We start from the raw sequence: 27,882 nt of genomic DNA on the forward strand, positions 1-27,882 counted from the left end.
ATATTAAAACACAATATTAGCATGTAAAAATGCACACAAAATAAGTTGAAAAGATTACACTGAAAGCCAAATGTCCTATGAGGGGGCACCCCCTCAATTACTGTTGGCTGAGGACCCTGAGTAAAGCAAACTCAGGAGAATATGATGTTCAATCTCATGGTATCAGTTACTGAATGAGAAGGAAATCAGCATTGTTTGGAAGTTTCAAAAAGATGCTTAAATGATGCAGTATCTGAATGTGTCCAAAGAGTTTAGCAAACAAATAGGGAGCAGTGAAATGGATGTGGAAGAAATATCATGAGAATAAGGATGAGAGGAATTATGAAATATATAAAGCACAGGCTAGAAAAGTTGCATGGAGAGTTATTCATCCATCAGTGGACTGAAGAAAGCTGTTGATGGTGATTCACTATGATACCATTGGACTTTGCTAAGACATTTGATAGAATACCACATGAAAGGCTGTTGAACAAAGTTGAGAATATGGGATTAGAATATAAACTGTTGATTTGGATAAGCAGTTGGCTCACTGATAGCCATCAGTAAGTGGTATATGGGAGACGTTAATCTGCTAGATTTAAGGTGACCAGTGGAGTTCTTAGGGATCTGTCCTTGAACCATTATTGTTCAGTGTACGCTCACTGAACAAAACAGAGATACCTACCTAATAGTGTGTCGGTCCTCCTCTGTCATGAATAACAGCCTATACTCTCTGAGGCATCGACTTGACCAGATCCCAGAGGATTGCGGAGGACAATTCCAGCCATGCCTGTTACAGCATTGTCCACAACTGCACCTCAGACGTTGGTCCCAGAGAGATTCAAATGGATTTAAATCCACTAACCTTAACCATCACAAAGTCACCACCTCCTTGAACAAGGACCATGACTTCATGCTGTCAACACCATACCTGCACCCTCTTGTCAGCTCAGTGCAACTGATAATGGGAATTCATCAGACCACATGACTCTGGTTCACTCTACAGAGGTCCAGTTTTGACTGTCCTGATACCAGGCAAGCACAGTGCCCGATGATGCAGTGGTACACAATTAGAGTGTTGGCTCCTGTAGCCCATGGTATACAGGGTGCATTACGCTGCTTGGACCTCCAACATTGAAACTGGATGTGATTTGTGCCATCGTTGCCCTGCAGTTGGTCTGTATGAGTCTGGATAGTCCACATCGATCCTGTTCACCAGTGGCATGTGGTTGGTCACCACTTGCTTGCTAGTACATCCGTTGATGGTATACTCAGTACAGTTGTCCTCAAGAACCCTAGGGTTCTTACCACTTGGGTGATAGAATGACCTATCTGTCTTGTGCCAATAATACATCCACGATCCCAATCACTAAGATCGCCACATTTACCCATGTTTGTCAATTGATACCATGTTGGGAAGCCCTGATGTTTGCCTATTTACCGTCTGCATTCAGTTTGGATACATTTCACTCTGCATGGGAGATGACAATGTCAACTTCCCATCACCCCCTATCTCTAATGTTTTGTCCATTGAGTGTATACATTAATTATTTTGGGAATGGCATCCAGGAGATAGTCAGTTGTTTGCTGATGATGCAGAATTGGTAGGAGAACCAGTAATGTTACTGATATTCATCACTTACAGAATGATTTTAATAGGCTGGAATTGTGGACAAATGATAATGGCTGTCACTTCACATTAGCATTTTGAAATTGTGAGTTTTCCAACAGCATATTATATTATTGGGTTTGTGCTTGGAATAAATTGGTGAGGCTAGGGATCTTGGAGTTATGGTGGATAGGAAGTTAAAGTTCAAAGATTACATAGCACAAATTGCAAATACAACTCAGAGGGTAATTGTAATCCTGAAACAAGCATTGACATATATGGATAACAAAATCATTTTGCCTCTTTACTAGGACTTAATGCAACTACACCTGGACTATTTTGTGCAGATTTGATGGATTGAAAGGAGTATATGGGTTTAAGGGAATGGAATTTGTGCAAATTTTGATAGAGACATTATCTGAAACAGTAAGTGATAGCAAGTACAGGTTTGAATGAATTGGGCTTTTTTTTTTTTATGGAGAACCCATCCAAAAAAGGTAGGCCCACCTATAGTACACCAGTACCAAGGATGGGCAGTAAGGAATAAGGAACTTTTTTGCATTTGACTTGAAAAGTTGTGGATTGTATTCCTTGGGGAAACAGAATATGGCAAACTGTTCCAGAGGGGATGAACAAAGAAGAGGAGACATTTGCTGTGTGGATTTGGTGTTGAACTGTGAGAGTGTGTGCTGATTAACTGCTGCATGTGTTTGAATGTATTTCAAGAGAGAATGGGGAAATAATTGATGCCAATTATGATGAACAGTAGCCATAGAAGGATTTATAAAAATGCATGCTGCAGAAACTGAGTGCTTGTGTGAAAGTGAGTGAAGGGTCATCATTCAATCTGACTGCCCTTTTCTCTATAGAATCCAGTATTTTTAGGGAGTTCTTAGGAGCACTACCCCAGAAGTGAGATCCATAATGCCAGTACTTTAACAATCACTCTTGATATATTAATTGGCCTGTAGTTTGCTACCTTTGTCTTGGAACCACCTTTATGCAATGGTACTATCTTACTCTCTTTCCACTCTCGTGTAAGTTGTGCCTAATGCAACTGTCTCTCTACCACTCTCCTAATGGCATTAGGAGAGTGGTAGGAGATAGATATGAATTTCGCAGAATGAGATCGAGTTATTTTTAGCCAAAAGGAGTTCAAAAATGGGAGATTCCAGATTGTATGCTCTTTGGCATCATATATTGGAGTGAACATATGCACAAACCTCACCTTTCAGGCAAAAGGTGTCAAGTTGGGGAAGTAAAAATAAGTAGTGTTTGAGGAGGTTGAGATTTGCATTTCTGTAAGGATGTGATAATAACATCCAAAATTTTTTTCATAATTGAGGTAGCTGCTTTCCCCTCTGAGTGGCAAGGGCGATCATGCATTCTTAAGGGAAGTGGCTAAGCATGTGGAATTTTCAGTTAAGAAGTGTGGGCATTTGGGGAGGGGGGGGGTATCTAAAACTGCAAAGTTGGTGGTGATTATGACACTTAGGAGGCAGTTTGGAGTAGTGCCGTGGTATGAGAAAATGCAAGGATATTAGTAGCATGGGAAATTATTATTATTTTATGCCATCGCCATGGAGTCCAAAGACTCATTAGTGGGAGTCCCACCCAAATTAACCATTATACACGCATATCCTATCATACCTCTCCTTGAATCCATTCACCATCAGGGAACTCACAATCAATTCTGGCAATCCATTCCACTCACCACTCTCCGTGCAAAAAATCACCCCTACTAACCACATTCTTGCACAACTTCCACTGATGGCTTCTTGTTCCTTGACTATTTGCCATATTTTTATAAAGCAGTTTCTATCCTATTCCCTGTTTTCTGCCTATCAACTAACCCACAAAAACCTTCAGCCTATCCTCATAGGGAGTATTCCACAGACTTTTCAGCATCTTGGTCACTCATCTCTGAATCCTCTCTACCACCTCTTGGTACCCAAGAAACCCATGTGACCAAATCTGTACAGAGTAGTCAAGATTTGACTGAATCATAGCCTTATAAAGAGGAATAATAACTTGCTTATCTTTATTTCTTAGCATGTTTTACAACAAGTAATTTGTTGAACTATTTTACCAACTTTTGCAATATACCCTCTGAACTTCAACTATTTGTCCACCATTGTCCCCAAATCCCTAGCCTCACCAATTTCCTGCAATCCAAAACAACCATCAATATGATACACCATATGCAACCTTTTCAACCTGAAGTGCATAACCTTACATTTTGTAATGTTAAATTGACGATCATTATTCCTTTGCCACAATGCCAATTTATTTAAATCATTCTGCAGGATATCTACATCACCTTTATCAACTATTGCTCTCTCCTGTTTTGCATCACATCAGCAATCAACTGAATATCCCCTCTTAAATCTTTCCCTATGTCATTGATATACAAATTAAGGAGTAATGGTCCTACCAAACCCTGAGGTACTCTGCTAGTCACCATTCTCCTAGATTCCACTCCACCATACCCTACTCTCTCTCTGGTGTCCTGTCTGTCAGCCACTCTACACCCCCCACCTCATCCATGCTATTAGCCTCATATCCATTCCTATTAATTCCAATTTTTGTAATAGTTTTCCATGTGGTATTCTTTCAAATGTCTTGGCAAAGTCAAGCAGTATCATGGTGTAGCTATTAAGTTTATCAAATTCTGCTGTCACTTTATTCTAAAATGTGAATAAGTTACTAAGACTGGACCTACCCTTTACAGAGCCTTGCTGTCCGCTATAGCATATCACAACCCTATCTACCCATTGTTGTATTTTACCTTTCACCAACTTTTCAAATACTTTAGCAACCACTCCTGATATATTAATTGGTCTGTAGTTTACTACCTCTGTCTTGGAGCCACCTTTATGCAATGGTACTGTTTTACCCTCTTTCCACTCCCTTCGAACCCTGCCAGAGCTGAGACTTAGATTGAACAACTTTGTCAGAGGTAATGTCAATTCTCTTGTACATTCATGTAGTATACGGGCTGATATGCATCCATTCCCACTACTGCATTCACATTCATATTTCTCAATATGCTGAACACCTCCTGTTCATCTACCTCAATGTTGATATGCATCTGTAACATCAGCAACTGTAAAATCACCACCTGGATGATACACCTTTGCAAAATGATCACTCAGCAACTCAACTATTTCTTTTGGTTCAGTCACCTTCCTACAATGAGCATTGTTTAAAGTCATTCTACCATAGTCATTTTCTCCCTTACTTGCTACATAAAGAAAAAACTCTTTTGGATTTTCTTTTCCTGTTTGACTAATTCTCTCTCTCTCATAATCTGATTTGGCCCTTCTTGCTTGCACTTTTTACTGCTTGTGAGTATGCTGATCACTTTTTTCTTTATATTTCCTCCACAACGTTTTTGTAATACTTGCTTTACATCCCTACTCATCCACTTACTTTCAACTTGTTTATCTTCCTGACCTTGGGTATGCAGTCTGATACTGCTACTCTCAAGCAATCTCTGATCACTTGCCTTGCACTGCTGACATTCTTTCCTTTTAGCATCTCAAGCCATGACACCATTCCAAGATAACTCTGGAGTCTCTCATAATCACTAGCCTTATAGTCGAACATGAACCCCTTCTTGACAGAGAACTCCACGTTTAGCAACTTCCCAGAACAAGACTATGGTCATTCTCCCCAATTGGAGGCAGAGTATGTTACCTTGGTTATGGATACATCTTCTGATGCTATTATCAGATCCAACACCCTTAATCCCGTTCTCCCCTCACATGTTGTTTCATGTAATTATCCCTTAGCAACTGTGTAAATACCACTTCTGTCTGGCCATGTCCCCTTTCCTCCTTCCAGTCGATGTCCCACATAGTTAGTGTCTCCCATAATAATTGTTTGGGCTACACTCATTATGCTAATCTGCTGATACATAGCATCTACATCTTTCTGCGGACCCTCTGGTCTATAGCAGCACCCAACATCATATTTTGTCCTATTTGCCTCTATCTCACAACAGATAGCATCAAATGAACCATCTCCCTCAGACCTAAAATCCACTTTAACTTTTAATTTTGTTTGTTGTAATTTATCAGCAATATTCCACTTCCTGTCCTGTTCCTTCTATCTTCCTTGAAAATACATTCTACCCTTTACATTATCCCCTGTAACTATCATTTTCATTCAACCATGTCTCACTGATGCCTATAATTTTTGACCAAGTCGAGCTGACTAATGCCAAAAACTCCTCACCTTTATTTCTGATACTTCTTGCATTCATGTACATGCATTTCAACATCCCTTTGTATCCATAGTTACCCTTGTATAATGTCATTACCAATCCATTCAAATCAGAAACCTGTGAAATCCCATTCAGCATTGTATAATCATTACTGTACACATGATCATTTACTACAGGGATGCGAGACACATACTTCATTTCATCCTCCCTAATATATATAGTTTCCCTGGTTTACCGCATTCTCACTAAACAACACATTCTTCAAACATATAACTCCAAAACCATTTAAATGTAGTCTGTCAGGCATATATAAGTCCTTTCGTCCATTAAATTCACTCCATACATCAATAAACTGCATAATCTTCTCATTGGCAGTCATGGCCCTTCTCATTTCTGTCCTATCGTAACAAGGCAGCAGACTCGCAATCTTTACTTTCTCACTATTCTTTTTTGCTTCTTATGACAACTCTTTCATATCTTCTCTCATTGCATATTTCTCACTTTCAAAATCATTTCCCAGCCAAAACAATTAACTCATTTGCTTCTTTCTTCTGCATACTTGCAGCATCACTAACATCCTTTATCTTTGCACCTGGAAAACATGCTTTCATCACTTTCTCATTAAGCATACCTCTTATCATGGAATCCCATACAATACTATCTCTTTTCTCTTAGTCTCTCACACTTTTATGCTTTTTCCATTCATTCTTTCTTTCATTCTCCATCCTTCTGTACCACACGCCAATCGTTTCTCCAGTTGCTTGAGCTCATATGTTGTCGTGTGAAGGAGTCCGTGTAAGCATGCAATTTCTTTCCACACGAGCATCTCATCATCCACATTATTACTTTTAACCACTTCCTTCAAACTCTCATTTGTATTTTGTGCAGTATCATTCACTGCTTCCTATATTCTCCACAACACTTTGACAATCCAGCCTTATATCCTTATTATCAGTTACTTCATTCTTTCACAACTTGCATTTCTTATACTTGCTTATGAAACATTTCTGACAGATATTTTCTTCATTCCTCACTCTCATATGTAAAAGGATTTAATTCAGTCTCCAGTTAAAATGCCTTTGCAAATTTAGCAGCATCATGGTGTAGTCATAGCAATTTTTCTTAACCAATACAGCTGTCACTTCATTGCAGAGAGTAAATTACAAAGACAAGGCATCCCCCCTTCATGAACCCATGCCTTTCCCATAGAGTATCATACTGCTATCTATCCATACCTGAATTCTGCCTTTAAGCAACTTTTTCAGTATCTTAACCATTCTTCCTGAAATAATAATTAGTCTACAATTTGCTCCATCAGTCTAGGAGCTTCCTTCACATAGGTGGAGTATCCATTCACTCTTAGCAATGACTACATTAAAAAATGCTGCATTGTACTAAATCCTGCATGTTGATATCAGTCAACATTGATGTCTTGGTCACCATTTTTATCGTCTATATTAGTGTCACAATGAAAAACGTTTTTGAGAGTATATCACTTAATAATAGTTGACTAAACAATGTCACTTAACAGCACAATCAAAAATAAACAAAATACCACCAAATATGTATAACAATATTTCTAATATCTACTAAAAATTAATGACTTAGCTGAGACTTAGTGTATGCCTTCTGCTACTCTAGCAGGTGGTCTAGATCAGAATGTATAATTAATGTTAGGAGGATAAATCAAGTGGGATTTAAATGGATGAGTAACATTGTTAAGGAGCTTCAAAAAAAAAAAAAGAGAGTGAATTGCTGTGGAGGGTATATTAAGGAGAAAGGTAGTTGGCAGGCTCGTGAGCAGTACAAAGCACAAACAAGAATGACCAACAAAGCAAATTAAATGGAGGTGAAATTAGCAAAGCAGGCCCAAGGAAATCCTAAACAGATCTTTAGCTTCATGGTGAGAAAAATAATGATTTTGAAAAAATAATTTTACTGAAGATAAAAAGATGACAGAAGCAGGAAAAAAAAAAAAAAAAGTTCATTTACTGAGTGATCACTTTGAAAGTGTATATCATCCAAGTGGAGAAAAATACATGAATGGTGTGACTGGGATTGATATGAGACTAGAGGCAGTTGAATTGGAGGTATTTAAGATGATATTAGGAAATCCTTGTTCGAATATAACCATGGAAGCAGATGAGATATCAGTTCATGTATTACAGGAAAGTGCAAGAGAAGTGTCAATGTTCCAGACCAGGCTGTTCAATTTGTTATGACTCCTCCAGTGTCTCAGCACTGGAGAAGTCATAACTGTGCAGAAAAGGGACAAGATGGTCCACCTATGTGAGGGAAGCTCCTAGACTGATGCAGTAAATTGTAGACTAGTATTATTTCAGGACGAATACTGGTTAAAATACTGGAAAAGTTGCTTAAAGGCAGAATTCAGGAATGGATGGATAGCAGTATGATACTCAATGGGGAAAGACATGGGTTTATGAAGGGGGATGTCTTGTCTTAGTAATTTACTCTCTTTCTGCAGTTGAGTTGGTTAAGAAAAATTGCTATGACTGCACCATGGTACTGCTAGACTTTACAAAGACATTTGACTGGAGACTGAATGAAATCCTTTTACATAAGGGCCAATGGGTGTGGTCATGAAGGCCGATTACACGAATAAGAGGTGTCTGGTGGACAGACATTAGAGTTTATGGTGAAGTTGAATCACAGAGAAGGTAAGTGATTAGTGATGTTCCACAAAGTTCTGTACACTTGGGCCACTCCTATTCAATTTGTACATTAATGATATTAGGGATGACTTGAATAGGAACATCCATTTATTTGCTGATGATGCTAAACTAAGGGAAGGGGTATACAATAGTTAATAAATATGATAATGAGGTTCTGCAAGCTGAGTATGATCCAAGGATAATGATTGCGAATTTAATGTGGCAAAGTTTACAATATGCACTTTGGGCTGAAGGGATTGCAAGCTGTGCATTATATTGATGTGATTGCATTGAAGCCAGTGATTTGATGAGGGTAATGGTAGGGAGCTGAAGTTCAGATGAAATAATGCAGAAGTGGGCAGAATAGTCAAAGAATCATTTGGACATTAAGAAACACTGGCAAGAAGGGATGGAGGGATTATTTCTCTTTATAAACCTTTGATGCAATCACACCTGAATTGTCATGCTCAAATTTGGTTGCCTGGGTTTCTTGGTTATGTGAAAGTAGTGATCAGGATTCAAAGGCAAGTGACCAAAATGGTGATTGGCAGTGCTTTTTTGTAAAATGATAGGTGCCAGTGCTCATTCTTTGCTAGCAGGAGAAATTAAAATGATATGAAAAGAAAATGAAAACATTATTCTCTGCTTGTAAGTGGAGGTTTCTGTTGTTTAGAAGTTCACATGGTATATTCCGGTAATTGGACCACATTTTTTTTTCAATAAGCTATATAAAACACAATGAATTAATAAAAGCCCCGACAAGTTTCGTAAGTCGTTTGATTTACATCTTCAGGGGTAAAAGGTAACTGAAAGTTAAAACAACAAAAAAGAGATTAACAGTTCATACTATACAGTTGTAGCCATCTGACTATTCATAAAATTAAAAATCAGAATGCAGATTGAAAGCAGTCCTGGGTTTAAACAATGCTGGATGATGCCACGTTCTGTTGTTCGTGTTTATAATGTCCGAGGTCTGACTGAGGTATATTTTTTATTAAAGCTGACCAAACTTGGTGAAGAATTAATCCTTGATTTTTATTGCATTGTATTGGTATTTTAAGCATGTTTGCAGCTTCTTTAAATTTCCTTTTGTTAACAGTTTTTTTCTATGTACGACATATTTGTATTCTGCCATAGTACATTGTGGCCGGTGGAAGTGGTACGGAAAGCTAGACCTGATTTTTGTTCTGTTCTGTTTTGTACATCCTTTTGGTGTTCGTTCATGCGAATTTCCCCAGATCTTCCTGTCTGTCCTATGTCGCAGATGCTGCAAGAACAATAAATGTTGTAAACACCTGGTTTTTCTAAAGGATGATGAGGAAGTTTTGGGGGATGTAGAAATTGCAAAATTTTTTCCAGCAGCAGAAAGGCTACTTTGATGTTATATTTGTTAAGTAATTTAACCATCTTGTTTGTAACATTTTTGATATATATGGTAACGTAATAGCGTTTTTGAAATCTTGTTTCTGAGAGATGCTTGTAGGAGATGTATGGAGGATTTTTTTGATAGTCTTGGTTTCATAACCAACCTTTAAAAGATCTGTGTTAGATATTCTAATTCTTCGTTTCTCTGTATTTCTGTGCTGGAAATGTTATACGCTCTGTCCCTCATCATCATCAAATTCTTGACATGTACCCTCAAGGGGTGTTTGGATATGATAGTACTGCATGAAAAATTTACATCATTACTAATTTCCTATCTACAATTTTCCTCCAAATCAGTGTATTACTTGTCAAGACTCCAACATTATCAGATCTTATATTTCTGTCGTCTAAGGCACTTTGTACTGTATCAATCCACCTATACCTTGGTCTTCTTCTGGGTCATTTTTCTGCCAACCTGGCAGAGAACACTTGTTTTGCTAATATTTCCTTGCCCGTTCTGTTTAAGTGACCATACCACCTGAACCACCTGAGATTAGCTCAGTTAACGCATTCCTGGATGCTTGTCAAGTTCTTTCCTAATATCCTTGTTTTTAATATGATATTGCCATTGATGACATCTGTTCATGCCTCTAATCTTTCTGAGGACTCTCATATCTGCGGTCTCTAGTCTTTGGTCAAGTGTTTTACTTCTGACCCAGCTCTCAGATCCATAAGTTAAAACTGGTTTGAACACTGTCTTGTATACAACTAATTTAGTGTTCTGACTAATTTCTCTCTTATTCCATATGAATTTATTCAGTTGACTTCCTACCATACCAGCTTTGTTGATTCTGTTGTCCATTTCCATATTTAATTTACCATCTTCACTAAAAATCATGCCTAAGTAGCTGAAATGTTTTACTTGTTCTATAACTTCTGAATTCACAATGCAGTTGATATTTTCAATGTTTCTGCCTACTTTCATTGTCTTTGTCTTTTTAATGCTGACCTTCATACCATATCTATTACAACAGTTATTCAATTTAGTCAGGGAATCTTGCAGACTTGTAGCAGATTTATTTAGAAGTATAACATCGTCTGCATAAAGCAAAGAGCTGACATTAACATCTCCAATTCTGATATCATGTTTAATACCACTTTCCTTCATAATGTGATCCATATAGATAATGAATAACAGAGGGGATAATGTACATCCTTGTCTCACACCAAATTTAACATTAAATCATCTTCCTGTACTTCAATTCTAACTGCTGACTTACAACTCAAATAAAGACTAAGTATTGCATGATATAATTTTGCATTGACACCATATAACTGTAGCGTATTGAATAGCTTCTCTGTTGGTACCTTGTCATATGCCTTTTCTTGATCGACAAAACTTAAATACAGATCTTTGTTATATTCCCATGCTTTCCCAACTATTTGTCGTAAAGTGAAGATCTGATCCTGACAGGCTCTATTTGGCCTGAATCCAGCTTGTTCTTCACCAAGCTTTTCACCACAATTCTTCTCAACTGTTTCTCAAGTATACTTGCATAGATCTTGCCAGGAACACTCAATAGGGAAATACTTCTGTAATTCTCACATTCAGTTTTATTTCCCTTTTTATATATGGGTACTATGAGAGCTCTACTCCAATCATCGGGAATTCTTCCCTCTGGCCTTTTGAACTATGCAGTGCTGCCTTTCCACATTTCAAGCATTTGATGGCTTTTTCTACTTCAAGTATGGATATGTATTCCTGACTGCATGCCTGGCCAGTATTTTTTACCACTATGCTGTCATCACTGCTTGTTTCATTTAGCAGTTTATCAAAGTAATTACTCTATACTTCAAGGATATCTTTTCTCCCGTTTTCATGTCACCTTTATCATCTCTAACTCCTTTTACAGCACTCTTTCCTCCGTTTCTAAGCTTCTTCAACAACCTCCAAAATATTTTTCCACCTTCTTGATATTTATTTTCTATGTTCTTCCCAAAGTCCTCACATGACTTTTGTTTAGCTAGTTTTACACAGTGTTTAGCTTTCTTACATTTGTCTCTGTATTCTCTAAGAGCACAAGCTGACTTATTTGACAAGAACTTTTGATATGCTTTCTTCATTTCCTTCACTGCCTCTTTAACTTCCTGTGTCAACCATGGAGTCCTGATTTTTTTATCATTGCAGATAACCTCACCACATGCCTCTCTGGCTGAATCAATCAATGTTTTCTTCAGAGTTTGCCACTGAATCTCCAAGGTTTGATTCCTGTTCTCAAACTCTTTCATTTTTTCTTCAATAATCTTTGTGTATGTTAGTCTACAGCTCACATCTGAGAGCTGCTCAACTTTTATTCGCTTTAAAACTTTCTTACATGTTATTCTTTTCAATATGAAATTCAATTTTATCCTGCTCAAGACTAAATAGTGATCACTTCCAATTTCAAATCCTCTGTACACTCTGGTGTCCTGCACAAGGGAGAAAACATCACTATCGACAATAACATAGTCAATGAAACTTTTCTTATTTCTTGTCACTTCTCTCCATGTGAATTTGTGCACATTTTTATGTTGGAACATGGTGTTAGTAATAACCAGTCCATGTCCTGAGCAGAAATCCAACAGGTATTTGCCATTATTATTAGCTTTGCTCTTTTCTCCAAATTTTCCTAAAATATTTTGGTATGTCTAACAATCATTTCCTACTCTGCTATTTAGATCCCCAACAAGGACCAACCTTTCCTTTTTCATTTTGTCAGCTGCTTTCTCTGAAGCATTAAAAAATTCCTCCACTTCTACCTTAGTAGAACCTTCTGTGGGACCATATTCACAAATAAGTCTCATTGTCCAATTCCCCATTCTGATATTTGCCCACATCACTCTACTTGAGACAGCCTGCCATTGAAGAAGATTAGCCTTGTATTTTGTGTTGAATACTATGGCTACTCCTTTTTTTCCTTGATTGCCATTGCCTGAATATAACATTTTGTATTTCTTGCTCAGAGAGATCTCACCAGTTTTTGTATTTTTTGTTTAGGTCATTTTTATTGTGTTATTATGTCGATCTGGTACTTATCTAATTCCTCAGCTAGCTTCATTTCTTTGTCATTAAGGCTTCTTATGTTGATATTACTGATCTTGAACATCTTTTGATGTTGAGTTGGGGTGTGCTTTCAGGTTTGTTCCAGTAGCTGACTTTTCGCTGTTTGCCCTGGTTTCCTGGCGAAAACAACAGGGGCCTTGTGTAACCGGGTGACGCCGCAGCAGGCATGAAATTTTGTCATGTTGCACCATCATTTTGTGTATTGGTTTAAGCCAATAAGAATACAATTTGGTCAGCTAAATCCCAAATTGCTAGACCATCCATTCTCATTCGTTCAGTATCCAAGTAAATACCCAACAGGTGAGGATTGGACATTAGGTCAGAAGCCCTGGTTGGTTCTTCCCATTCCTTTAAAGGCTATGTGGAGGTCTCCTCTCAGTTATACAGCTTTGACTCTTAGGGTTTTTATTATACCTATTTTTTGCCAAAGGTGGTGGTGTGAGACCGCATTAAGAAATCTTCCTGTTTTGGTGGGTTTTCTATATATCGAGAAAGAAATTTTATTATCCTTTTCATTGACTTCTAATAGAATGTCTAGACAAGGCAGTTTTTCTCAGTTCTTCTTGTTCTAAAGTAAATTTTATATTATTATGCATTATTTAGGTAATCTTTGAAAGCAATGAGTTCATTTGTTGTTCCTGGCCATATGATCAATATATCATCGACATAGCGTAGCCATATTTTTGGTTTTTGATGATAATTGTTTAAAGCATTATTTTCAAAGTTTGCCATAAATAGATTAGCCAAAGCTGGAGAGAGGGAAGAGCCCATAGCCAGTCCTTCTTTTTGTTTCTAAAATTTGTCTTGAAATGTGAAAAAAGTATTATTTATACAATGTTGATAAAGATCTACAATGTCCGGAGGAAAAAGATCTTCTAGGAGATTCACGGTTTTGTTTCTTGGAACATTTGTAAATAGGCTAATAACATTTAAACTTGCTAATATGTCTGAAGGTCCATTATCAATATCTTTTACTTTTTCAGTAAAATGTGTACTATTGTTGATGAAAGAATATGTTTTTCCTGTATGAGGTGAAATCATTTTAGTGAGATGTTTTGCTAAATTAGAGGTCGGAGAGTCTCTACCATCTACTATTGGTCTTAATGGAATACCTATCTCATGAATTTTTGGTACACCATCAATTCTTGGAACTAATGGGTGTTTTGAATGTAGAGCTCTTTTGAGTTCTTCAGTCCAATTAGGTATCTTTTTTGATTAGATCATTGGTTTTATTGTGAGCATGCCAAGTGGGATCTGTCTGAAGGTTTATAGGTATTAGACTCTTCAAGAAGAGTTTTCATTTTATTATTATAATCTTCAGAGTTCAAAACTGCTGTTGCATTCCCTTTATCTGCTATGATTATAACAATATTTTGTCTGATTTTAATTCTTTGAGGGAAGTGTATTCAGTGTAAGGAAGATTCCTTTGAGGTAATTTACTTTGCAGTAGTAATACTGTGGTTTGTATGTAGATGAGATCTGATGTATTACCAGGTAAATTTCTTATTCTTACGTTCATAATGTCCGAGGTCTGACTGAGGTATATTTTTTATTAAAGCTGACCAAACTTGCTGGAGAATTAATCCTTGAATTTTATTGCATTGTGTTGGTATTTTCAACATGTTTGCAGCTTCTTTAAATTTCCTTATGTAACAGTTTTTTTCTATGTACGACATAGAAAGCAGATAAAGGGAATAATGCAACAGTAGTTTTGAACTCTGAAGATTATAATAATAAAATGAAAACACTTCTTGAAGATTCTAATAGCTATAAACCTTCAGACAGATCCTACTTGGCATGCTCACAATAAAACCAATGATCTAATCAAAAAGATACCTAATTGAACTGAAGAACTCAAAAGAACTCTACATTCAAAACACCCATTAGTTCCAAGAATTTATGGTGTACTAAAAATTCATGAGATAGGTATTCCCTTATGACCAATAGTAGATGGTAGAGACTCTCCGACCTCCAATTTAGCAAAACATCTCACCAAAATGATTTTACTTCCTACACAGAAAACATCTTCTTTCATCAAGAACAGTACACATTTTATTGAAAAAGTAAAAGATATTTATATTGGACCTTCAGACATATTAGCAAGTTTGGATGTTATCAGCTTATTTACAAATGTTCCAAGAAACGAAACTGTGAATCTCCTAGAAGACCTTTTTCCTCTGGACATCGTAGATCTTTATCAACATTGTATAAATAATACTTTTTTCACTTTTCAAGACAAATTTTGGGAACAAAAAGAAGGACTGGCTATAGGCTCTTCCCTCTCTCAGGCTTTAGTTAACCTATTTATGGAAAACTTTGAAAATAGTGCTTTAAACAATTATCATCAAAAACCAAAAATATGACTATGCTATGTCGATGATATATTGATCATATGGCCAGGAACAACAGATGAACTCATTGCTTTCAAAGATTACCTAAATAATTTGCATAATAATATAAAATTTACAACAAGAAGAATACTTAGAAAACTGCCTTTTCTAGACATTCTATTAGAAGTCAATGAAAAGGATAATAAACTTTCTTTCTCAGTATATAGAAAACCCACCAACACAGGAAGATTTCTTAATGCAGCATCACACCACCACCCTTCACAAAAAATAGGTATAATAAAATCCCTAAGTGACAGAGCGTATAACATTTCCGGCACAGAAAAACAGAGAAATGAAGAATATCTAACCCAGATCTTTCAAAAGAATGGTTATGAAACCAAGACTATCAAAAAATCCTCCATACATCTCCTACAAGCATTTCTCAGAAACAAGATTTCAAAAATGCTATCACGCTTCCATATATCAAAAATGTTACAGACAAGATAGCTAAATTACTTAACAATATAACATTAAAGTAGCCTTTCTGCCACTGGAAAAAATTTCGAGATTTCTACATCCCCCAAAACTTCCTCATCATCCTTTAGAAAAACCAGGTGTTTACAACATTTATTGTTCTTGCAGCATCTGCTACGTAGGACAGACAGGAAGATCTGGGGAAATTCGTATGAACGAACACCAAAAGGATGTACAAAACAGAAGAGAACAAAAATCAGGTCTAACTTTCCATACCACTTCCACCGGCCAGAATGTGCTGTGGTAGAATACAAACATGTTGTACATAGAAAAAAAACTGTTACATTAGGAAATTTAAAGAAGCTGCAAACATGCTTAAAATACCAACACAATGCAATAAAAATCAAGGATTAATTCTCCACCAAGTTTGGTCAGCTTTAATAAAAAATATACCTCAGTCAAACCTCGGACATTATGAACGTGAACAACAGAACATGGCATCATCCAGCATTGTTTAAACCCAGCACTGCTTTGAATCTGCATTTTGATTTTTAATTTTATGAATAGTCAGATGGCTACAACTGTATAGTATGAGCTGTTAATCTCTTTTTTGTTGTTTTAACTTTCAGTTACCTTTTACCCCTGAAGATGCAAGTCAAACGACTTAAGAAACCTTTCGGGTCTTTTATTAATTCATTGTGTTTTATATAGCTTATTTAAAAAAAAATGTGGTCCAATTACCGGAATATACCATATTATTCACTGATTTTTTACTATGTAATGTGATAATGTTTTTGGAATATGCATGACTATTTTTCACGGTATTAACAACACCACAAACACTTTTATCCACAAGGATGTTTTATTAATGCTAATATTTCGCTGGTTTTTAACTCAGCATCATCAGAGCACAACACACATGTAAACGCGACAGTGAGTGGGTGAAACAATAAAATTGCGAAAGACAAAAGATCTAAAGTCCTATTTTTGGCGCCCTCTAACGAAAAAAAAAAAAAAAAAAAAAAATGGCAGCAGTTATCCAGGAGTTTTTCTTAGGATAACCGTCTCCCAAATTTTTGGCAAATTAATGCAACCATATTTGTTAAGGTTGGGAGAATTCTTCAAAGCCATTGCTGACTCAAAAAATAATCTTTCAGATCTATAACAACTCCTAAATAGCACATTCGTTTTCCTCCATCTAATCCTGTGTGAAGGAGTGTCCAAAGCGTGGTCTGCCAGTCCCGACTTGCCATAGTAATAGTAGCGAATGTATCTTTCATGTTCTTCCAGGCGGATGTTCACTGATCTTCCTGTTTGCCCATAATAGGCCAAGTCACAGTCACATGGAACTTCATACACTCCTGGGTGTACTAAAGGGTGAAGTTTATCCTTTGGCGAGCGGATCAGAGTTGCCAGCTTGACATGAGGCTTGAAGGTGGTGCGAAGGCCATGTTTCAAATATTAGCATTAATAAAACATCCTTGTGGATAAAAGTGTTTGTGGTGTTGTTAATACCGTGAAAAATAGTCATGAATAACCATCAACGCCTAAGCTTATCAGTTAGATTTTTGGAATATGAACAGCAAATTAGGTATATAACACAGTTTGTTAAATATAAATTTATTGTATAAGTATATAAAAAATAAGTGAAATGTATATGATAATTTTAATAAATAATTTATATATAGCTATATAAAATGTTAATAACTATAATAATATATAAATTAATAACTATATATTAACTCTTTTTTATATTTGCATATAAAAAATAGTTAATATAGCAAAAATATCTTAATGTAGTGAAAAGTGTAAATTTCATTAAATAACTAAGCTCTTAAATAACTAAAAATGAATGGGTAACAAGATTTATTATGAGATCAAAAGGATGGGATGGCAGAGAAATGGAAACTCTAGCATATCATGATTGGTAACTTCCGAACTGGAGAAACTACTTGGAATATTACAAATTTCTAAGTGTACTGAATCAGTATGTCATTGCAAATAAAGGTGCCAGTATGCCTGTACTGTTTGCATACCATCTCCGCCCCCCCCCCCCCTTTCATAAAAAAGTGATTGCTGTGCGAAGTACACACCAATCACTTTTTATAGAATTAAATTAAAGGATTTTATACATTAGATACTAAAGAAAATTTTAAATACATGATTGGAAGAGAACCAGGGGTTGCTACCTTGGAAATTGTACAGGCATAAGTGCTGGATTTTTTGCATGGAGAGTAGTCGGTAAGTGGAATGATTTTCCCAGAGATGGGTCATTCATTCTCTTTCTGTGAATGAGTTTAAGAAGCATGAAAGGCATTGTAATTAGTGTCTTCAATAATGAGGAAAGAGTCATGGGAAAATATGGTTTCGGAGAAAGAAATGAACGAGGTGAAAAATTGTTAGAATTTGCTGTGGACCACGAGATGATGATCTGTAACACAAGATTCCAACAAAAGGAGTGTAGAAAATGGACGTGGTGATCAAATGATGGGAAAACCAAAAACATGATTGATATGATTAAAAGAAGATGGATAACATCTTCTTTTAATCATATCAATGTCGTACAGCAATGTCGAACTTTTCAAGGAGCGGATATAGACTCGGACCATAGTTTAGTGATTGCAAACATTAAGATGAAATTAAAAAAGAAATATAAACCCTAACATCAGAATAGAAGAGATACAGTGCCAATAAGTGAAGCAGAAATAGGATGAAGGTACAGAATAGTGTTAGTAGAGAAACTTAAAAGTGTGGAGAAAGAAAAAAAAACTCGAATTTAAGAGTGAAAAGAGTAATGAAGGCGATAGAAGATGCAGTTGAAGAAACAGCCAGAAGAAGAGAAGATCAAGAAGAAATGGATTACACAAGAAACACTAAAGTTAGTACAGGAGAAAAGATTGTTGAAGATAAGAAGGGATACATCAGCACAAATAGAAGAGCAATATAGAAGAAAGTGTAATGAGGTGAAAAAAGGAGTCAGAATGGATAAGATAAAATGGTTAGAAGCCCAATGCAACAATATAGAACAGTACTATGGAGAGCATAAAACAAGGGAGGTATACAAAATAATCAGAACCATTAATAGAAAGTGGTAACCAAAACAGACCACAATTAAAGATGAAAAAGGCAAAGTATTGATGAATAAAGAAAAAATTGTACAGCGGTGGACAATATATTGTAGTGAGTTATATGAAGAAAAACTAGATTCAGATAGCGTTGGGAAACTGACTGAAGAATTGAAGCAGATATCACCACCAGGTAATGAGCATGATATGGACATTTTAAGAGAAGAGGTAGAAGAAGCAATAGGATGGCTAAAACACAACAAGAGTCCTGGTAACGATAACATTACTGGAGAAATGATTAAATATGGTGGTGAAAGTATGGTTACAGAAATGCACCAACTATGTAATATGGTATGGAAAGAAGGGAAAATGCCAGAGGAGTGGGTGAAATCAATATTAATAACATTATACAAGAAAGGAAATAAGCTAGAATGTAAAAATTATAGAACAGTTGCCTTGATAAGTCACCTTGGTAAAGTGATGATGATCATATTGACAGAAAGAATTGAGAACACAATTGGAAGCATACCTCGCAGACGAGCAAGCAGGATTTAGGAAGGATAGAACTACAATTCAACAGATTTTGACAATGAGGTTAATAGCAGAGAAAGCTAGGAGAAAAAACAAAAACATATATACTTGCTTTGTTGATTTTCAGAAAGCATTTGACAGTATTGACCAGAAAGTGACATTAGCAGTTCTGGAATCCTATGGAATTGATAAAAAAAACTAATAGCTATATTAAAAGACGTTTACCAGAATGCAGTTGCAGCAGTTAGAATAGGTGATGATTTGGGGAAATGTTTTAAAACAATCAGAGGTACTAGACAGGGAGACCCAATATTACCAAGCATTTTCATCGCACATTTAGAAAGAGCAATGGATAAAATGAAAGAAGATGCCAAAGGAATATCTGTACACGGAATGAAAATTAACAATCTGAGATTTGCAGATGACATTGTTATTATTGAAGAAGACGAAAGAGATCTACAAAAAACACTGAAACTGTTAAATGAGGAAGGGAAGAGATTTGGACTTTTTATGAACTTTGAAAAAACAAAGACAATGGTATTTGGTGAGAAGAACATGAAACAAAAGATAAAGTGGATGGAACTGATATAGAAAATGTAGAACAATTCACATATTTGGGAAGTAAACTGACATATGACTTGGGCTGTAAAAAAGAAATAAAGATCAGGATTGCAAAGGGAAGAACAAATCTGAAGGCCATGGATAACATCTGGAAAAGTAAAGTTGATCAATCTGCAAACAAAACTAAGAGTATCGGAAACATGCATCTTCAGCAGTGTACTGTATGGACCTGAAACGTGGGTAATAAATAAGGAATCAAGAAAAAGAATTTTGGCATTTGAAAGAACTGGTTACAGGAAGATTCTAAGAATAGGATGGGTACAGAAAATCACCAGTGAAGAGCTCTATCAGAAGATACAACCAAAACAGAATCTAATGCAGAAGATTATAAAACGGAAGCTGCAATTATTCGGACACATCTGTAGAATGAGTGAGTGAGGACCAGAAGATAAAGACATTTATGTTTGGTATTTTGGATGGTTTAAACAGAAGAGGTAGACCATACAGAGAATGGATAGACGATATAAAAGACTGGTGTGGAATGGGTGTACAAAAACTGCGACACTGTGCACTGGACAAAGAAAGGTGGAAGAAGATAGTGAAACAGGCATCAGACATCAATGGGCAGTGAGCCCATGATTCATGATGATGATAATAATGAGGTTTCAGATCCCCATGGAGATGCATGTGTAGTAGTAGTAATAATAATAAAGAATTTTTGTGACAGGTTTGGAATGTCTGCATTAAAAAGAAAAACTGTGAGAATAGGTATGAAAACATAATACATTTTAACTATTTATGTACAATCTTTAGTAAAGATAGCAAATTGAATATTAAGAATAAATAATAGAATTAACATGGCTGGTGTATTGGATAACTAGTTGTCCATTGAACAAGAGAGAAGATAAATTCTTAAAGGAACTTGTGTCTTGCATTTCATGAACAGTTGAGAAATTTGATAGGATAATTATGAGAAAACTGTAAGTGACAGGTGGCATTAGTTGTAAAGACATTAAAATAATTATATTAAAAAAGAACTTGCAGTTTAATTATATTCAGGATTGTGTAAGCAGTACTATTATAGGATCATATAGTCACTTCTGTAGAATAAAAAGTAAAACAGATGCTTGTAATAAGAATGGCAGGATATAGAGAGATCCAAAGGAAGACCATGGTGTATGTGGATATTTTTATTATTATTTTTGTATGAAACCCATCTATGAAAGGTTGAAACCTATTTATGTAGTTAATAATTGTTAACACACACATAAAGAATAATAAAGTTTATTAGCTCCTAGGTATTTCCTCCTTGTTACAAGGACATCATCAGAGGGAGAGAGAGAGCAGATTGATCGGTTGACACCATTCAAAATGGATGTGGGTCATATAGCATGTGCTAACTTATTTGTGTCTTGGTCACAGTTGGGTAACCATGAGAATAACTATTATTATTATTTTTTTTAATTATGAACATTTAATCATAAACTTTCATGTAGGCATGCAATCATAACAATTGAGATTCAGGCAGTCATAATTTTTACAAGTTTGAAGGAAACCACACTATGAATTTTAGCTATTCCGATTGCATGCTTTTCTCAAAGTTTTGAGAGGTATTCACAATCAGTTGTTCATATTTTTTTAATAATGACTGATTTATGTAACCCTGTATTGAATTACCAAAACTAACCATTGTTTCTCTTCAACTGTAATAACATATTCCATATTTACTCAGCTCTGACATGAGTAGATAAACATGTTATGTGATTCACATCTGTTTTGAATACTGTCAATCAGTCTACTCTTTCTAATGATGTTCTTGTAAAAAAGGAAAAATATATAGGAACTAATAAATTTTATTATTTTCTTATATGTGTTAACTCTTATTCACTACATAATATATCTACTATACATGTTCTTTTGAAATGTCTGGTTGCTGTTGTACATTAGCACATTGTGACTTAAATAATCTTAAATAATTCAAAAACTTTGATCGACACCAAACATGGAACATTTTCAAGTTACTTCAGATCTCACATAAGTAAAGTGATGGTCTTACACCGATTTGATTCTACAAGATATTCATGAATATATATACTCTCACTATATGCTTGAACTCCAAAAAAAAAAGTAATCCAAATTGTTAGAATTTAGGTTAATTTGGAAGAACAAATCAGAGACCTGACAAAGAATTAATCTGGAAGAAAATTGGTTTGTATGGTTATCATAGTATCTAGTTCAACTTGAAGTTATACAAGAAAATTATAACAAATTAAATAGTTGTTACTGAACATTGTAGTTGGTCTTAATAATCTTGCCTCTGTATCGCAATTGGAAGAACAGCAGAACATTGTTCCCTTCGATTGGAAAAGACCTGGGTTCGATTCTAGTTGTGATGAGGGAATCCTTATATGGGCTTTTTCAATTGAAGGTGAGTTAGCCAATCTCATATGGAGGTAGGGTTTTTTCATCTGGAAACTCGGGTTTTTCATCCTGTGTACAGACAAATCGGCCTTCAGAACACAAGCAATTTACAGACAAAAAAAATACTGTTCTTGGTGACGATGGGTGGTAGATGGTATTGATGGTAGTAGTGTCATAATAGGGGAATTAAGTAGTAGTGGAGAGGGTGAGATGTATTTAGAGAAATAGAGTAGGTTGCCCTCCCTATGAGTCCTTGAACTTACTGGAGGTGTCAAGTAATAATAATAATAAGAAAAAGTTAAGAAATTCCTTTCAGGTGACTTTCAAGTAACAATTTTCTCAGTTGGAAGCCCAACACAACACAAGTCTAAGACTTGTGTTGAGACCTAGTAATAATATTTTTATTATATTTTGATTAAACGTATAATGACTTGCATTTTAAGTACTCATTTTTCATTCATTAGGGGTTTAGTGCCTTTGCACAATGCTTGTTCTTATGGACATTATGAAGTTGCTGAACTCCTGGTTAAAGTAAGTTATAGTTTATATGTTTTTCTGATGGGTTTATTCTTTAATTGTCCAAGTGATCTTGATTTAATCTTATAAAGTTATTATTTCATTTAGTATTTGGAATCATTTATCAAATAATTTTAAATTCAAAAAATGGGGAGGAAATTATATTTTAATTAGTTTGGACAAAACGTGAATTTTTATCCTTTGCACAAAAAAAATTTACCATTTCTTAATCAAGAAATTGTAAAGGAAAGTTTGCACTGCGAAACAGACAGATTTTGATACCATATATGTAATATATAAGCACAGCTTATTTTTGTTGTGAGTGCCTTGAAGACCATCACTATCCTAATGCAGACTGATTTCCTTATTTATTTATTAAGGGTTTCCGTGACATTCCTTTTAATCTTTTATTTTTTGCAAACATAAACCTGCTTATTATGAGATACCATAAAACCGCGCGGTTAGCCTAGTGGCTTTGCGCTTCGCAACCATATGCCTGGGGAAGGAGTGTCCCAGGTTCGATTCTCGTTGTAGATGTGAGGAATTTGAGGCTCTTCCTCAGGCATAGCCAAGTTAGCCAGTCTTGGGCGTGGTCAGTAGGGTTTTTTCCGCCAGTTTATCTGGCGTTTTTCATCACGCAAACAGGCAAACCGGCCCCGTTAGCATACACCTCTACAGTCAAAAATATATCCCCCCCAGTGGCAGACCAGGCGACGGGTCGGTTGGGAGTAGTACTAACAAGAAGTCGCATCTAAAGTAACACGCGGACCCTGCATGGGAAGCGGGAATAACGCGTAGTAGAAGAAGAAGATTATGAGATACCATAAAAAACAAAAAAATCTGACAACTGCCAAATCAAGTTAATATTTTTTTAGGCAGTTAGAGATCAACCTTTTGTTTATAGCAAATACAAAGTATTCATTGATAGGGAACATTTGAGAATTTGTGCATGTTTGAAGTGTGGTGGTGTCAGTTAATGAAGTGGAGCTTTTCATTATACAGATTAGGTCCATTACTATTAATGTTAATATAAGTATCTTGCAGTGTATGTTGACTATCTACAATCTAAGAAGGATAAATGTTTATCGACTTTTGGCAATAGTGAAGTGTGTTTTTGAATGCTAGCTGTTTAATGCCTTAAAATGCATATATGTCAGTTCCATCTAATTACTTCTATGTTTTTTGCCTTCTGTGCCAAATACTAGCTTGAACAGTGAATTTGAATAATTCAGAAATATCAAGCAGAACAGTAAAATCATGAGTCCATTAATCATATAAAAAAATCATGATACATTAATAAACAAAGAATAATATTGAAGCTAATCATAGCTGAAAATTTTTATTATAAGGTTTATTATCATCATCATCATCATCATCCTAAGACCCAATGGAGTCGGAGATTCATCTAGGATGTCCTTTATCATACATACAGCTCATCATATCATTCCTTAAACGCATTCAAATTCTCTGCACACCACATTCTCAGACAATGCATTCCAATAATTTACATCGCTCCATGCAAAAACCTGCTGAATTAGAAACCATTATGCAGATGTACATAAATGTCACTTATGCACTGTATATGCAAAATACTTGGTCACATGCATTGTCAAGGCAACTATTTAAGGATGCTGCTGGTCAATAATCGTCAATAATGTTGACCACAGTGAGAAAAACAAAGGATATTTTGGAGTTCAATAAAGAACTTATTTTGGATTCCCATCTGGCTGGAGCCATGATTTTGAAAACAGCAGAGCTGACTGGTTTCTCAAAAGGTGAGATATCCTGGGTGTTTAATCAGTGGAAACATAACTCACATTGTTTGTCTAAAAGGCATAACTATGGTCCCAAGACAGTTTATCAGGAACGAGATTGCCATCATCTGCAAAGGCTTGTATAGACAAACAGAACTTCCTGTGTGTAATTGATCGAATGAAGGCTGTTCCAAACCCATATCTGACCAAACTATGCACAGGGAATTGAAAAGGATTGGTATTGGCAGTTGCATGCCTATGCAGAAACCACTGATTCTGCAAAGAATTGGAAAGTTTATCTACAGCGGTGTCAAGAACACCGTGACTAGATACTGGAAGAAAGTCGCCTAATGAGTCATAGTATATCATGTTCTGCACCAACAGTAGGCAGAGATTTTGGTGGGAGCTTCATGAAGCAGTGAATCCAGTTTGACTTGTAAACATCACTCAGGGTTCTGGAGGCGATGTCATGGTGTGGGGAATGTTCTGTTGGTACAGAACGGGTCTCCTGATATTGCTGGAAGGTCAGCTGTCCTCCAAGGAATATCTGAACAGTATTGCCAATCAAGCCCATCCTGCAATGAAGATTTTTTATCCAGCAGGTGATGGTTGTTTCATGGATGACAGTGCTACTGTCCATCATGCAAGAATTGTTCAGTAATGGCTCATGTGAGCATGACAGTGACTTCTGCTATCTTCCCTGGCCACCACAAAGAAAGGATCTGTATATCATTGAGAATGTATGGGGCATGTTAAAAAAAAAAACAGATCCAGGAGTAAAGTCCTCTTCTGTCAAATCTGAGCAAGTTAAAGGACTGTCTAGTGGATGCCTGGTATGCTGTAGATGTAGTCCAACACCTTATGGAATCTACGCTAAACTGCATATGTGCTGTAATTTGGGCTAAAGGCAGTCAAACTCGGTATTAAATAAAAGTTTCTAATTTAGTGGTTGGTATGTGTGTGAAAATGAGGCTATTAGGAAAGAACTTACCTAAGAACTTGTTAGCATTCATGTGTCAGAAAGAGCTAATTTCAGATGCATGGTCACATAAACAGAGCAGGAGAGGAAAAATTAGCAAAAGAATTGTCTTTGCTAGGTTGACAGAAAAAATCCAGAAGACCAAGCTGTAGTTGGATTGATACAGTTAAAAGTGCCTTAAAAGACAGAAGCACAAGATCTGATAATATATGAGGAGTCTTGACAGATAACCAATTAATTTGGAGGGAAATTGTTGATCAGAAGTTAGTAATGATGTAACTTTTTCATGTAGTACTATCATAATATTGTACTACCAGTACCATGTCATTCTTTATATGAGAAAAAAGTCTTATTATTGATGAATGATTCTGTTATTGTTATTACAATTATTGCAGAAGTACCTCTTTGGGGTCAGAAGACATTATTGAGAGACCTGAACTTTTGACTGACAAAGTTTATAAGAGACTGCAATTATTCCACTCATTTGCTATTCTCCAAGTGAAAAATCTAGTTCTCACACCCTTGCTAACCATAATCTTAACCAAGTGCTGAAATGTTTCCTCTGCATCAGTGCTATAAAACTCTAACTTAAATGTTTCTATCATATCCTGTCTTTTCTGCCTGTCAGCCAACTTTTGAAACCCACAGAATCTTGGTCTGCCATCAAAGAAGCATTCCATAGATCACTTACATCATGGCCATTCACCTCTGGATCCTTTTCATTACTTCATCCCCAATAAACCCACCTGAGTAGATCTGAGTACAGTAATCCAGATGTGAGGGTATGATAGCTTCCTTATCCCTTCTTTTTAGTGTGTTCTTCAATAACCAAGTAATCATGTGAGCTACCTTAGCAACATGCCCCTTTTCATCCCAAAATGCATAACTTTACAATTTTTCACATTAAACTGGCATCCATTTTGTTCTTCATGCTGTTAGTCCATTTAAGTCATCAGCAGACAACTGAATATTTCCCTGTAGATAATTTCCTGCATCATGAATGTACAAATTAATAGTCACCTGCTTTTCTTCCAGATGTTGCTCCTCCATGTACTACTCTGATATCTGTTCATCAGCCATTCTTCTGTCCTTATCACCAGTTTCTGTCCATCCTTGTTTGTTTGCTCCAGTTTGTATAACAAAGTTCCATGTGATATTCTTTCAGATACCTTTGCAAAATCCAATAGTATTGTATTGTCATTCCTTTTATCCAACTCAGCCATCACCTATTATATATGCTGGCTTGGTTGGCTGAGTGGTTAGCCTACCCACTCTCCAACCAACTGACTGGAGGTTCAAATCCCACTGTGGGTATGGATGTTTGTGATTACACCGTCCAACACAATTTTTGCTGACTTTTATATGAGACTTGTTTTTTACTAATTTGGGTGCGCTGATTTCAAATATCAAACCCATTTTTCTCTATCACATCAGGTTTTTCCTCTATGGCATTTTCTTTTTGCTAATTTGTAAGTTTTTGATAGTTTTAAGGAGGCAGTACTATTTAGAGGATCAAAAAAATCGATTTTTTAATATTATTTTCTGAAAGTATGTACTTTTAAAAATCTGTTCCTAACTTTTTATCAAGAAATTCAAAAAATTCCCGAAGATATAGCCTATTATTCAAAGCGGTGCGCAGATCAGAATTGGAGCGCTCACCACTCTCGCTGGTTAGTAAACGAATAAATGCGTAAGAACGTGCAACGGCACATACTGCCGCTTTGAATGCAAGAGAGGCTGATAATTAGATACATAACTACTTAACAATATTCATTAAAAATTACAAGAATATTTATAAAAAAATAACTATTTTACTTACACATGAGTTTCAGGGAATAAATTTTTGTTTGTAGCAATTTCTGCTGTGTGTTCTGTTTTGGCAATCCCTTTGAATACTCCAACAGTAGTCGGCCATCATGTGAGAATCCCATCTTCCTTGGTACCGATCTTCCATAGTTTTTAAGTCTTGATGAAATCTTTCGCCTTGTTCATTGCTTACAGCACCTAAATTCTCAGGAAATCTATCAAGATGACTGTATAGGAAATGAAGCTTTATGCTCATGTTGCAACCTAGGTGCTGGAAATTTTCAAGCATTGTTTCCACTAGATCATTGTAATTGCACGCTTTTTTGTTTCCAAGAAAATTATTCGCAACCATCGTAAATGAAGTCCAGGCCTCTTTCTCAATTTCATTCATAGAGTTGATGAAATTTGGGTCTCTCATTAAAGTTCTAATTTGTGGTCAATCAAATACACCGGCTTTAATTTTTTCATAACTAAGTCGTGGAAATTTTT

At 36.0% G+C, this 27,882-nt stretch overlaps 1 protein-coding gene across 1 annotated transcript in view; it reads left to right on the top strand.

Annotated features, from left to right (window-relative positions):
- Nucleotides 1-27,882, top strand: part of Tnks (tankyrase) — a 443,661-nt gene that overhangs the window by 181,989 nt on the left and 233,790 nt on the right. Inside the window, exon 13 of the mRNA XM_090403559.1 lies at nucleotides 22,803-22,869. Coding sequence (XP_090259685.1) covers nucleotides 22,803-22,869 — 67 coding nt within the window. The remainder of the gene's footprint in view (nucleotides 1-22,802; nucleotides 22,870-27,882) is intronic.

This window comes from Typopeltis vanoorti, chromosome 14 (genome assembly GCF_054136105.1).
Source record: "Typopeltis vanoorti isolate ZY-2024b chromosome 14, IOZ_Tvanoo_1.0, whole genome shotgun sequence".
NCBI lineage: Eukaryota > Metazoa > Arthropoda > Arachnida > Uropygi > Thelyphonidae > Typopeltis > Typopeltis vanoorti.